This window comes from Corapipo altera, unplaced genomic scaffold, assembly GCF_003945725.1.
Source record: "Corapipo altera isolate COAL_440 unplaced genomic scaffold, ASM394572v1 58, whole genome shotgun sequence".
In the NCBI taxonomy this organism is placed as follows: domain Eukaryota; kingdom Metazoa; phylum Chordata; class Aves; order Passeriformes; family Pipridae; genus Corapipo; species Corapipo altera.
Window position 1 is genome coordinate 173507 of NW_020884898.1, and position 13981 is coordinate 187487.

A 13981-nucleotide genomic window follows, 5' to 3' on the forward strand; every position below is an offset into this window, starting at 1 on the left:
TTGTTTTTGGTTGTTGGGGTTTTTTTTTAAGAAACAAATCCTTGTTACTTACCACAGATGAGATTCCTACCTAATGTGGGTTTACTCCACGTAAAAAGCATCCCTAAACGTGTATGTGTACAAATGGTCTGCCATCTGTCAATACTGCACTACATTCCCAAGTTTGGATCCAAATATCTTTCTTACATGGGACAGAAACTTCTCCAGCTGCTGCAAATCTGAAAGTTTCTCTGGGTCATGGTGGGGCAAAAAACCTGAGCCCTGTATGGACAGGAGCACCTCAGGGCACTACTGGTGGGCTGGTCACGGGTATACTTAATGACACATGAAAACTGCAGTGCAAAGCTCAGCATGCTCACTTGAGCCATCAGCACACTTGTTTGCCTTGCACTATAATGGAGTGCTTGTGAAGCCTCAGGGACAGAGGCAACAACTAATGAGGCAATCTACTAAGCAAGAACATTTCTTGAGAATTCTCATATTGCAGATAATTCTATTTTCCATATGGACGTCTGTAGTGCAAGTCTATCCAGTTGACCTCAGGTACAAACAGAAATCTAGTTGTGTGGAATGTTTATGAGGCAATTTAAAGTACAGCCATGGATACTCAAACAGCTCACTTGAGCCCAGTCAGCCTAGGTTGATTTACCCAAAATGTACTCATTTATCACAAGGCTCCTACTTACTATTCCAACTGGAAGACAAGTTACCTTTGTCGAGTTCTACATTTGGGACAACACTCTGATGTTCAGCTTTAGTAAGTGAAGGATCCCACAGATATACAATGGGCACTGGGAAACCTGCAGGGACCTCTGCTGAGCTAAAGCAGTGGCCTTCAACACTGGTGGGTCTACAGCTGCCCAAGGAGCCCCGTGGCAGTGGCTGTGCAACGCATGAGGGAAGCATGAAGCTTATTGTAGCTGCCACAGGCAGCAGGCAATGCCAAGTTTAAATCTGATTTGAATGACTGAGCAACACAGAAAGAACGTTTTTTGCTTAGTTCCCTAGTATTTTAAAACCAGCTATTCCTTGTGGTATACTGAAAGATGTGAGGAAAAAAAAAAAAAAAGCCAGATTTCTGGGGCAGGGAAGGGAAGGCTGGCTTAAGTTAACTTTAGCCAAATAGACAAATGTCTTTTGCTAGGGGCTTTGTCCTTGGCTATTTACATGCAGTTGTTGCTTTTTCCCCATTAAAAATGAAAACAGAGACCCACCAAAATAGACCTTTTCAACAAAACTGCAGCCCAAGTTATGTATGGTGCAGGAAATGGAAAAACCTTTCTCCAGAAAGTTTATCTGCTTCCAGTGAATAACATATATGTTGTTTAGGGACCCTCTAAAAATTTTTAGTTAAATTCTCTTCCTCCTCCACTCCATCCCTTTTTCACTGCATAACTTCATTAAAGACCATAATGACTGGTGCACTACTTCAAGCTAGTTAGCATTTGAGAGATACACACTTAGCAGGCATATATATGCCTGTTTGCAACAACATATACTTTAAATCATTTATCAGTCCCCCAAAAACCTGGTACAGTCAACATACAAGTGCAGAATATGAGCTTTGCTCACTCTTGGTCTTGTAATCTGCAATGCATTTTGGCTGCACTGAGCGATGATGAGGTGTGATGTAACTGTATAGAGTGAAAACACTGCAGCAGCAGCAATCTGATTCTGGTTTCTTTCTGATTTACTGAGTGGTCCTATTCTCTGCTCCAGCAGAAGTAGTAGAGGCAGTTCTGTTTTGAAAAAGAATAATGCTGTACATGAGACCAAACCACAAGTATTCTTGGTACATAATATAAAGCCAGACCCTGGACTTGAGTCTGAAGCTGTCTGCCTGTTTCATATTCAGTATTCATTCCAATATCAGAGTTCCAGTCAGCCCTGAAAGCTCTAGAAGTGTACAGTTTGGCTCAGCTTTGTTTCATGGCCATACTGTTATGGAACAAAACCCAGTATCATAAATCAGCTTCTACTTATATGCAGCATGTGAAACTTTGTAAGCTTCTCCATAATCCATTGAGAGTTTCATTTTTATAAGAAAACAAAAGCCAGCTGATTCATACCACTGGTTTGCAAAATTTTTTTCAGTCATGTAGGACCACAAATACTGCAGTTGAATTCTAGAGTTGGGATTAAAGTTTAAATTCGGAGGAGCTCTTTCCTATAAGCAAATACTTCTCTGGGTATTTGCCAAGTGGTTTTCAGCTCATTTCTACAAAGATGATTTAAGTACTGGGTATAGGATTCTCTGTGTTGTAAGCTTTGTTTAAATATGACAGTAAGGGTGACTTATGTTAAATAAAAGTTCATCTATATCAGCAGAGGAAAAGGAGCAGAGAATCAGAATCTTCAAGGTTGTCCAGGCCACCTCTCTGCATCCTACACATTGTACCACTACTACAGCAACCTAAGGTATATTGTGTCTCCATAGGAATAATAATGTTCCACATTCTTCACTGGGCATTCCCCCTCTTTAGTCCTAGTACTCTAGCTAAATCCTCATCTGATAACTCAGCTGATCTGTTCTCTCCCACTGCCAGGGAAGTGGCATTGCAGAGCCTCTGCAAATGAAAAATACCTCCCCAGGAAATTATGTTAAAACTTTAGAAATTCCATGCCCTGGTTTTATAAAATCTTAGCTAGTATTAACACACCATACTAACACCTTCAAATACTAGAAAAATGTAAATGACCATGAAAAGTATAATTTAGGAAAGGCAACAGAATGCTGAACCCCATGAAAAAAAATCACTCACAGTGGTGTCTACACCATCTACCTCCTCGATGGTACCACCCGCAGGACTCTCAATGGAGATCTCATCAGGGGGAGGAACATTGGCAGCTGCATCTGAGTTTGAAAGAGAACAGTATTATTTTGTTTGGTTTGGGGGGGGGGGGTTTATACCCATGTACATGTAGATACCCAGAAGCAGTTCAGCAAGAATAAACCAACAGTCAAATTTGATTTCTATTCCCATCATCATGGTAGCAACAGCACAAGAAACACCTGAAGAGCCGGAGGAAAAGTACCAAATACACTAATCAGAATAAAATGTTAATGTTCTGCCTAAGCAGATGTATTTTTGGAAATGTGAAATTAAGTGCAGTAAAAAGTGCACAGAACTAATTTGTCGAGTAGGATTTTCATGATTCATACAGTAACAAAATAATGTCAGCATATAACATGATCTCCAGATTACAAACAGCATTATAGAGATGCAAAAATTCACAGCTCTTTCTGAAGTCCGAACACCATCAAATTTCTCAGTTATCTAGGAATTCAGAATCAGCCTTAACAGGAGTTAGATGAAAACTGACCTCTCAGTGTGGTAACATCAGCATCTGAAGCTGGAGTTGGAGTCCCACTATTGACAGATAAAAATAAAATCAGAAATTGAAGTTGGACATGTTGGACATTAGTTTGTTATATTTCTGTGATTCTGGTGGCACACCAAAAAGCATATGTGCAGAAGAAATTTGTCATGGTACTACTTTGCTGATAACTTCATAAAAATTAGGTTTTGCAGTATTTCAGTTATCTTTTGCAACTTAGATATTGGGTCACTTGCATCATACAACACACCATGTGCCTCTCCAGATTGCTAACCCCCTTGTATTCCAGCTGACTTGTAGTTCTACCCAATAATACATTTTGCCTTCTAGCAGTATTGTAAAGAAGGCAAATGTGAAGACCAGAAATAAAACACAAAGATAACCTGTATTATTCTATAAAATGTTCAGTTTTTAAAGTACAAACACCATAACTCTACCAAAATCACTGCAAGAAGATGGGTTATTTTTATCATTAATTTTATTCTGCTTATTTGGAAATTTTCAGAAGGCATCAGCTTCCAAATCCAATTATTGCATTCACACACACATAAAACAACTCAAGGCCAAATGTGAAAAACATTTCAAGTTAAAATCAGATGAAGACTGCCAGCCTGAAGAAAAACTAACAGCTTTGACATGGCTCTTACAGTAAACCCAGGCTCCTTGGAGCCAATTCTGCAAGCCCCGAGCAACTGTCAAGTTACCAAGAGTAGGAAACATGCTCTGACAGAAACAAGTCATTCCTGAATGAAGGAAAAATTATTTTTCAGGTTTGTCATACTGTTAATATATACAGCCCAGGCTGTAAAATTAGAAGTTTAAGTGCTGGAGAGAAACTGATCTTCAGAAAATTATTGAAGTTCATTGTATTGAGATATTTCTCTCACTTCTAAAGAAACTCCTTTTTTATTGGTGGTCATACCTGTGCCATAAAATAAGTATGGCAGCAAGTCTTCACTCTAATATACACAACATTGGCCACGGTTCCAAGTCTTGCCAGATTTGATTTTTGATTCACATATTATTTTACTGGTCTTGCAGTCTGTCCTCAAGGAAAACTCCACCCAGACTCAATGGATATTTTGCCTCCTTCAGGATGTATAATCAGTCTCTTTATCTCTTAAAAAAAAATAAAGGCTTCCAGCACCAGCCAGACAACCAGATCCAAAGTTACACACTACAGATACCAGGGCACCAGCATATGATCAAAGACATGACAATTGCACTAAGTTAAATGCCTGAAACAGTCTCTCCCCCTACCTCTCACAGACACATTAGGCTTGCCAATAAACAGAGCTGAAGTCAAACCTGATGAATTTTCTACTTAAGAATCTTTTCACCCATCCTTTCCCAGGAGGCACAGGTTAGTCCTGCATGAAATGATTAACTATACCAAAATATAGTTCAGGGAATGTTAAACTTACAGGGTGAGATCTCCACAACAATTACATTAGCAAAAAATAAAACAATCTACAGATAAAACAGAAAATGCTTATTCAAGAGTTTATTCAGTACCTTCATGCGTTTTTTTAAACAACTAAAGTAGCTGAGCAATATGCAAGCTTTGAAATGTAGTTATTTGTATCTGCTTCCATCTCGTGGACACTGGTACCTGTTTTCAGCCAGCACAGCACAAGATAACTCTCTACCAATTCTTTGACAACCTCAGTAAATCTTGGAATCATTTCCAAGGTTGGAAAATTTTACTAGCAAGTATAACAGACAAGATCACCTCTCTTAAGGATATTTTTTTAAGAATGCTTGTTATATTTAACAAGAAAACTAAATCAGTCTAAATTATCTTAGAACTGCAATAGATCAGTCTGATGAAATATTTTCCAATTAGGTTCACCCAGCTCCAGGATGCATTTCTTTTACCAATTTCAATAGGAATTAGATTACAGTCTCACCAAATTACAGCATCAGTAAAAAAAGCATTTTAGTGCATGTTTAATGTTCAGAAGCAAGTATGATTCTACTTTTCAGCAGAGGTGAGTCTAATATTTTATTTCTTACAAACTGATTAGTGTAACTAGGGTCAGAATAAAAACTCAACAAAAGCAAAGCGATGTGCAGCAAAAAGTCTGCTATGGGATTTGCAATGTTCTATTCAGTTCAAACCTATATACAAAAATTAGCTGAGTCTTGTATCAGCCCCCTTTTCTTTAGAAGGGGGCAGTGAGAAACATGATTTATTGTGGTAAGTTCTGATCTTAACCTGAGACTCACAGGACTCAATCCAGCTGCCCACGGGTTGGTGCCCAGTATATTTTGAGGAGCCTTCAGGCACTCCTGATCTCCAGCTACTGCCCCACAGGGCACAGGTCACCCACAGTTCCCACATCATCACTGACAGCCTTCTGCACTCAGGGCATCTCAAATGGACCAAAATGACCATCTGACCAACTGAGCACCTAGTTCTCTGGTGGGTTGGCCTTGGGTAAGGGCCAAACACTCATCCAGCCTCTCTACAAGACAGGTGAGAAAATAAGGTGAAAAGTTTCTGGGTCAAGATAAAGACAGGAAGGTCGCTTACCAATTACCTCCATAGGCAAATTAGACTCAGGTTGGGGAAAATTGATTTATTGCATATAAGTATGTTGGAATAGTGAGAAACTGCCAGACATTAGAACACCACTTATCCTCCACCCAGGCTCAACTTCACTTCTGACTCCTCTACCCAGCACATGCTCTGCCTGTTCCAGTCTAAGCCCTCCCTTGGCTTCAGGGAATACTTGCTTTGCCATGGTAGGGTGCTTTTGACCTTGGCATTCCCTATGCCAGTTTCTCATTCTTTTTGTTCCCTACTCCTCTCCCTGTGCCATGCCCTTGCCCTTTCTCACACAGGTTTTCCCTGAGGCACCACTGCCATGAGTGTAGGGCCCAGCTGTGCCCTGCGGTGGGTCTGTCAAAGCCAGCTGGAACCAATGTGGGGCAGCCCCGGTCTCCCCTCACAGGGAGTCCCTACTGACAGCACCTGGGCACCTGCACCCAGTACAGTTGTGTTTGCCAGTGTACCCACAAGGTAAATTTAAACTAAGTTACTTGAGTTTTTAGAGGAAAAATCCTCAAAGCAGACAAGAAAAAACAGACAGAATCACAAAATATGCTGAGTTGGAAGGAACCCACAAGGATCAAGTCCAGCTCTTAACCGTGCACAGGGCCATCCCCAAGAATCACACCATGTGCCTCAGAGTATTGTCCAAATGCTTCTTGAACTCTGTCAGTCTTGGTGCTGTCATCACTTGCCTGGGGAGCCTCTTCCAGTGCCCAGCTACCTTCTGAGTGAAAAACTTTTTTCTAATACCTAACCTAAACCTCCTGACGCAGCCTCAAGCCATTCCCATGGGTCCTATCATTGGTCACCACAGAGAAGAGATCAGTGCTTGCTTCTCCACTTCCCCTTCTAAGGATGTTGACTGCAACAAGGTCTCCCCTCAGTCTCCTTTTCTCCAGGTTGAACAGACAAAGTGACCTCAGCTGCTCCTCATAGGGCTTCCCCTCAAGGTCCTTCACCATCTTCATTGCCCTCCTTTGGACACTCTCTAATGGCTTAATATCTTTCTTATATTGCAGCGCCCAAAACTGCATACAATATTCAAGGTGAGGCAGCACCAGTGCAGAGCAGAGTGGGACAACTACCTCTCTCGACTGGCTGGTGATGCTTTGCCTGATGCTACGGTATAAATCACACTTCCAAAGAAGAAGGAGTTGGCAAATAAGAAAGCAAAAAATTAGCTTTCTAGAGTACTACTTCTAGATCAGATTATTAGTTATAGACTGGTATAAAAATAAAGTTCTCCAAGTTTCAAAGGTCCCAGAGGACTCTCTCTGTCACAGATTCCAACAAATGGCAGCTCTCCAACATTAATGTCACCTTAAGCACCAGGTTAGCCATGTGGTGACAACCACAGACCAAACCAGGCCATAGGGCAACCATTACAGTGCTGAAAATCAAGGTGAGACTAAGGCCACTGTCAAGGTGAGAGTTAAGGCTGCATAGCAAACCCATCTCCTTAAGCAGCAACAGACCACACTCTTTGTCAAGGCTAGGTAATACATGCTTACTGGCACCGAGGGGCTTTCAAATACAAGCCCTCAAGAGCTACCCAATTTTCTGACAAAATACTAGTGCACAGCTGGCTGGAAATTAAAAGCCAAGGGCTTAAACACCACCTAGTAAAACCGTAATCAATCTAATGAAACAAGACCAATCAAGTATCAAATTTGGTCAAATTATCAGTTATTACGTTTTCTCAGGAAGACAAAATATTGTTTTAAGAAACTGTGCTATAATCAACCTCACTTTATGCACAGTGTTGTTTTTTTCAGGGTTTTACCAGAATGGTGAGCTTTGCTTTCTTTTTACATGCATTTTTTTAGACTTCTACTTCCGTTAACATATTAATTTTTCAAATGCCCACTTTATTGATCTCCTAAAAAAGCAGCAATAGTACTAGGCATCTCTAAGGAAATCACTCAAAATGCACATAGCAACGCATACGCTGATTTGTTTGAACACATCACTTTTCAAGCTAAACATAGATTCAAATTCCCCTTCAGTTACATAACTTAAAATATAAAGGATTTTTTTTTGTTTGCCCCAGGATTAATCCAGGGCCCACACTTTTTTTTTAACTCTACCTACACAAGTAAACCACTCCAGGTGGAGGGACTGTATTCTAGCAAGAGTTTATTTTGAATTTGAGACACAGACATATGAAATGTAATTTCTATTGTCCTACCTGCATGAGTCATGCCCTGGATCATCTTGGCTGAGCAGTAAGCAAAATATAAAAATATACACATATGTATGGAGATGCAGGAAGGAATACACACAAGCAGACTGTCTAAGCACCAGAACGAACAACACTGCACTTGTGTTTCTTTGAGGGAAACACCTGGTTTCAGATCACACAGCTCTGATAGACAGCAGGATCTAGGCAGGTGTAAGACAAGATCCGTAAGAGCCTCGGAAGTTGATCTGAAACAAACAGTGCTTATGGACAGCCTATACATATCAATACAGCAAACACAGTTCACAAACACTGCCTACACTCCCCTTTTTTCAAACCCCATGGTACGTACTTCTGTGTGACATCAGTCATGTCAGGAGAAGACTTGGTAGGTTCCAGTCCACCAAAGCATGTACAGAGTTCCATTGACTCAAAGACAACTGTAGAGCCTAAACAGGTTCTTTATGTGCAGCCATACTGCATTATTGAGGAGAAACAACACTCTGAACCTGTCAAATGGGGCACCAGTGATACCATTTCACAGCTCCCCATGAAATTCTACAAAAGGTATTAGATTTTTCTCTACATTTCTCCTCAAGGTTTAACTTTGTGGTTGAACATCTTCAGATTTGTACTACCTGTTCTGGACATCCATCAGTTTTTCAATTATTTATAACATTGTTTATCAATTTGAATGTTCTAAAGTCTAATTTGCTATGTCAACTATTTATTTTTCTTGAACAATATTACTTCAACGTTCATATTACACAAAGTAGGGAAAATCATTTTATTGTCTGATTTTCTCATTTTTAAATATTTTAATTACACAGCCTTGAACTAACTATGAAATTTAAGAAGTATTTTTATTCAAGTTCAGAATGCAAGACTGAGCCTTGTATTCAGATTCTTCTCCTTTCAAATTGTACATGCATTTGTCTTAGTTTTCATTTAGGTAGTTCTTGAATTTTGATCTATTTTTGTTTTAATTAAAGCAGGACAAACCTTTCAAATTTGCTAACAGACAGTAGGGAGCACAAAAGAAAATACACAACTGAAAAGGAGCAGTGTGGAACTCTTCACAAGTGGTAAAGCTGTGCAGATAATAAAAAATTTCTGAAACAAGCAACATCATTGCCAAGTCCACATGCAAACAGTAAAGAAGCTCAGGTATGTTTCTACTTCACTGCAGGTAGAACTGCTGAACTGATGAAATGATCCCAGCACAGAAGACAAACTTTTTCTTTCATAAAGCACATTTAGATAAACAGTAGAAAATCTGAGTTGATACATCAACCACCTTTGCTGCCATCACTGATGAAATAGGGATCGTAAATTTGCCAATTTATCTCAAGGCAGAGAACATGAACAGAACAAAGGAAGTCTTGAAATGATTTACTAAGACTAATTTCAGTGAGTTCAGAATCAGCAAGTACCATCAGAAAGGTCACATGCCTCTATTTATTTAATTTGACATTAAGAGCTCCTTCTGAAGAAGTGAAAAAGTAATGCATTATATTAATCCTTTTCAACTATCCTATTATACTCTTGATCTGTTCCTCAGTATGTTATTGTGCTTACAGAAATGAAGTGAGGCTATGGTATAAAAGCCCTAGTTTTCTAGACCACAACAATTCTGTTGCCCTTTGCCATTGGTTGATTCTCAAGGTCTGGCTTAGGAATTAGACAAAAGGGCTGTCCTGTTGTCATGACACACACTCCAACATTAAGAGACAGAATTTCAGTAAAAGTCTGACGTAGCACTTCTACACTTCCATCTGGGACAAAACCTTCACAATGTCCGCTGGGTTGCTGTGTACACATCTGGATTGTGTCATATTATATTACTTTTCCTTTTGAGGTTTTTCTCCTCAGTGGTACTCAGTTTAATCCCTCAGTTCCTTAAAAGGCCAGGGTACCTGAGCATTCAACCCGTGTGAACAAGCGCACTAACCTTACGGGAACAAACTTTCATCCTGCTGTTGCGTAATTGTCAGTAATGCCGGATTGAGAGTTATTCTGGGAACTAAATTACAAGAGTACAAAACACCTTTCTGTAGGCTACGTTAAAACTATCCTAGCACTGAACTAGCTGAAATCAGCTTTTTCCAGCTAGAGAGAGATTCACAGTGTTGACATCTAGGTAGGATTATATGAGTTGTATTAAATTATTTAAGTCATAGCTGCAGTTCTATAGCTGTTCACAGCTTTCAGCGTAGTTTTGATTTGATCTAGTAGTATAGTTAAAATGAACAACAGATATCAAGGGCCTGTCTACCATTCCAGGTCAGCCCTAAATTACAAAATTGTTTCAAAGAAAAAAAAAGTTTCACAGGAAACAGTAGATTGGTCAAATCTCATAAAAAGATAGTACTCTTTTAGTTTCTTTGTGGGGGCTATGCTACAGAACATGAACCTCTACTGCAAAATTTCCTGTCCTTATTAGTGAGAAAACAGACTGAGAAATCTGCCTAGTACCAGGTTTCCAAAGTGAAGTAACTGCTTCTGCACAGTATCAGAGACATTGGAACTCACCAGAGGACAAAGCAAAGACTCCTGTTAGACCCCCACTTCTAGGCATCATCTGGAGTAGCCTGTCCCTCCCTGGCAATGGGGGTACCTCACCTGAACATCTCATCTGGATATCTAGATATTTATCATACCCTGGATATCTAGATATTTAGAATAGTCCTGCCATCCCTTGAGACAATACCAGAACAGTTGCCTATTTTGACACAGATGACACAGCTGAGTGGCAAATCAGCCACATTCAAACCCCAGCAGTGCCCTGCACTGGACCAGCCTCTCTCTGCACATGTGTGCCAGCAGGTAAGGACAGCAATGCCCAGGAAATGGCAGAACTGTACTCACCTCTCCTGTGCAGGAGGGACTTCACACTGGATTTCCCATGCTGCCTTAGAGGCTGATGGTGATTCTGGGTTGGGTACTTACTCTGACTTCTTACAGAACATTTTTAAAAGGTCTTCATTTTATTCTGATGTGTAGCTGGAGGTTAATTTTGCAGGAAATAATAACATGAGCTGTTGGCAGTACTGAGATGGCTCACTTACTGCTCTTGATGGAAGACATCTGAAGTTAGAGGAGACATCTACCCATGATGACCATGGCTTTGTTTTTTATACAGCTCTGGCTTACAGACTTCACATCTTAAACCACAAATGCTCTAAGATGTCCAGAATGTTCTGAGAATAAGTTTGGATTCTTAATATTGCCAAAATAATTTATATTAATTTCTTTCTGATGCTCCATCACCCAGAGCAAATCTACCTGTTTCTCTCACTGCTTCAGTCCTGTATCATGCTCTTTATGCTACAAACCACTACAGTTTCCAAGCACAAGACAAACAAAAACTTCTAGAGGAAAAGATATATTAAACCCAAATAAACTGATGGTGATTATAAAGATCCCATCCTAAAGCTATAAACAGTCTGAAGCAATATACACTGGGATAAAAGCAGTGTATTTCTGAGAAAGATCCAATACAGCCCCACAGTGAATTGAGTTGGAAAAGTTTGCCAATTTTCTACTGAAGCCCCTTTAATGCCTGCCACAAAACACTTGGTAAGATGGCTTCTGTACATCAATCACTCTGACCCACCTTGAAAATGCTAGGCTTTTTGCACTGTTCTGTGGTTTAGCCCAGTGCATGCAGTGACTCCAATACTTCCTGCATGTCTCTACATTTACTTGATTTTGTGAATGATCATACACATGGATGCAGTAGGCTTCCAAACTCAAACTTCTTCAGAAGACATGTATGCTACCCAGTTGACCTGGAGGCTCTGGGGAGTGCTCTTGTCAAAGGAGCATTCAGCTCCACAGGACAGAGAGAAACCAATCTTTTAGGGATCACATTTGCCCTTATCATCTCATGTTATTAATTTTAATATATAGTGTTGTTATGAAATTATTATGAGGATACCTGATTGGGAAGTTGAGGGATTTTTTAGAATTCTGTTAAGTTATTACTCTTCCCAGTAAATTAATTACGCATACTTATCATAGCTTTATGTAGCCTGTAAAGCAAGGAATTGAACATGCCAGTTTTTCAGATGAGTTCAGCACCAGGTTGTTTGGGTTTGAATTGCCCTAAAAATAACAGCTTAGATTACGTTCTGAGTAGGAAAGAAGCAATAATAATTTGAACTGGTTTTCTGTTCAGTTCAAAAAGACATGAAAATAACATGTCAAGTTCAGGTTCACTTTGGTACAAAGAAGCCACAAATCAGACCAGTTTTCGGGTTTATTGCCTTGTTAAAAGCGGGAGGAGTTCAAGTAGCCAATTCCCTCGTAACTGTTTTCAGAACACATCTCTCAGAAGCTGTTTTTAAAAGAGCATTTCAAAACTTTTTTTTTTTTTCTGTAACAATGACTAGAACTACCTGAAAGCCTTTGGGAAAGGTTTGCAGGATAACCAGAACACTAACATAAGTAGCTGTGGACACATCTTTTTCCCGAAATAGATCTCCCCCACTAAACCTCTTCAGGTAAATAGCCTGCATCTGCACCTGACAGCCTGATGGTCAACAAGGTGATGACATACTTAAGCAGAAGTACAAGCCCCAGATTGGCTGAGATATTTTGAGCATGCCAAGCACGCCAGGACAGAGGTTCACATGCAAGAACTATCAGATTTCTCTGCTGTACTTTTCTATGTGCCCTTTTGCACAAAGGTGAATTTTGTTCATCTTCAGTGCACAAATCAACTCCAGCAGCAGCAAAAACCAGAGAAACGACCTATTAGGAGCCTTTAGAAAGGGAAAATTACTTACCCACATGCCCAATCAGTGCAGGAGCTGACAATGAAAAGAGAAAAGGTTACAAAATGTCACAACACCAGTTGTTATCTCCAGAGAGAATAAAATGCAAGGAGAACACAGACACTCACCTGCCCATTGCTTCCTTTATATAGGACAGTTTCTGGAAAACAAACAAACAAACAAGTCCTAAGTATATTTGAGTAACATAAAGTGAAAGGAATTGAAATGCAGTTTATTTCCTTCTCTGTGCCAAAATAATTCTATCCTCTGTGTTTTCATTTGTTAAGTTCAAAATTTATTAACAAAGTCCCCACTGAAAAGATGTCCTACATTTCCAAAATACAACTGAAACTCAACATCAGACACTATAAAGAGTACTACGTTTGTCAGAGATGCTCTGTATTTCTACATTGTCCTGCATTGTCCTACAGGTACAACATTCTCTCAACCCAGAGGAGGCCAGCAACAAGATCCTTTTAAGAAAGTAGTCTTCAGAAATACAATATTACTTCTGCTACTTGTCTATAGATATAAAATCATCTTTTGGAAGTACAGTTACATCTTAAAGTAACATACGAGGATTAATCTGACGACTTTGTTTATGGTTATACAAGTGATAGGGATGACATTTTTTCCTGTACTAGTGTATAAAGACTAAGCAGAGCTATGCAATTCATATTTTTTCCATCAAAATTCTTGTGGCATTAGTGCCATTGGTTCTAGATAAGAGTCACAGGAGATTCTGGGAGGAATGCCACAAGAAGAGGAGTAGGTCATCAGCAGTTTGCAGCATGATAGCTGTTGAGAAACAATGCTGTATCCTGCTGCTGTACCAATCTGAACAGAATACAAAATACTTAAATTATTGTCCAGTTGAAACATTTCTGCTTCTCTGTTTTAGTGGTGGGAAGGGATTGTTTGGCAGAGTGTTTATTGGGCTGGCTTTCTTTATATGATCAATGCAGATATATTTTTCAGTAAAAACAACACAAAGTGGATCAACTCAAGTATCTCCTTTGAAATTAAAATACAATAAACTCAACACATACTATTTCCACTTTGAAAACTTCTCTGCAAAACACCCATATGTATTCAGTGACCTAAGGATTGTCACTCCAAGGTAACCTG

The 13981-nt window shown here is 39.6% G+C and overlaps 1 protein-coding gene across 10 annotated transcripts in view; it reads right to left on the reverse strand.

Annotated features, from left to right (window-relative positions):
* The window catches only part of IMPG2 (interphotoreceptor matrix proteoglycan 2), a 61409-nt gene that overhangs the window by 22514 nt on the left and 24914 nt on the right, over nt 1-13981 (reverse strand). For 8 of the 10 annotated variants that reach the window (XR_003528526.1, XM_027648569.1, XM_027648570.1 and 5 more), the window contains 4 exons: nt 12982-13013; nt 12866-12889; nt 3325-3371; nt 2763-2854 (listed from right to left, as the gene is read on the reverse strand). Coding sequence is in view for 9 of the 10 variants with exons in the window: in XM_027648569.1 (XP_027504370.1) it covers nt 2763-2854; nt 3325-3371; nt 12866-12889; nt 12982-13013 (195 nt within the window). In the remaining variant the exon portion in view is untranslated. The remainder of the gene's footprint in view (nt 1-2762; nt 2855-3324; nt 3372-12865; nt 12890-12981; nt 13014-13981) is intronic. The other 2 variants (XM_027648567.1, XM_027648574.1) reach the window with 1 other exon arrangement.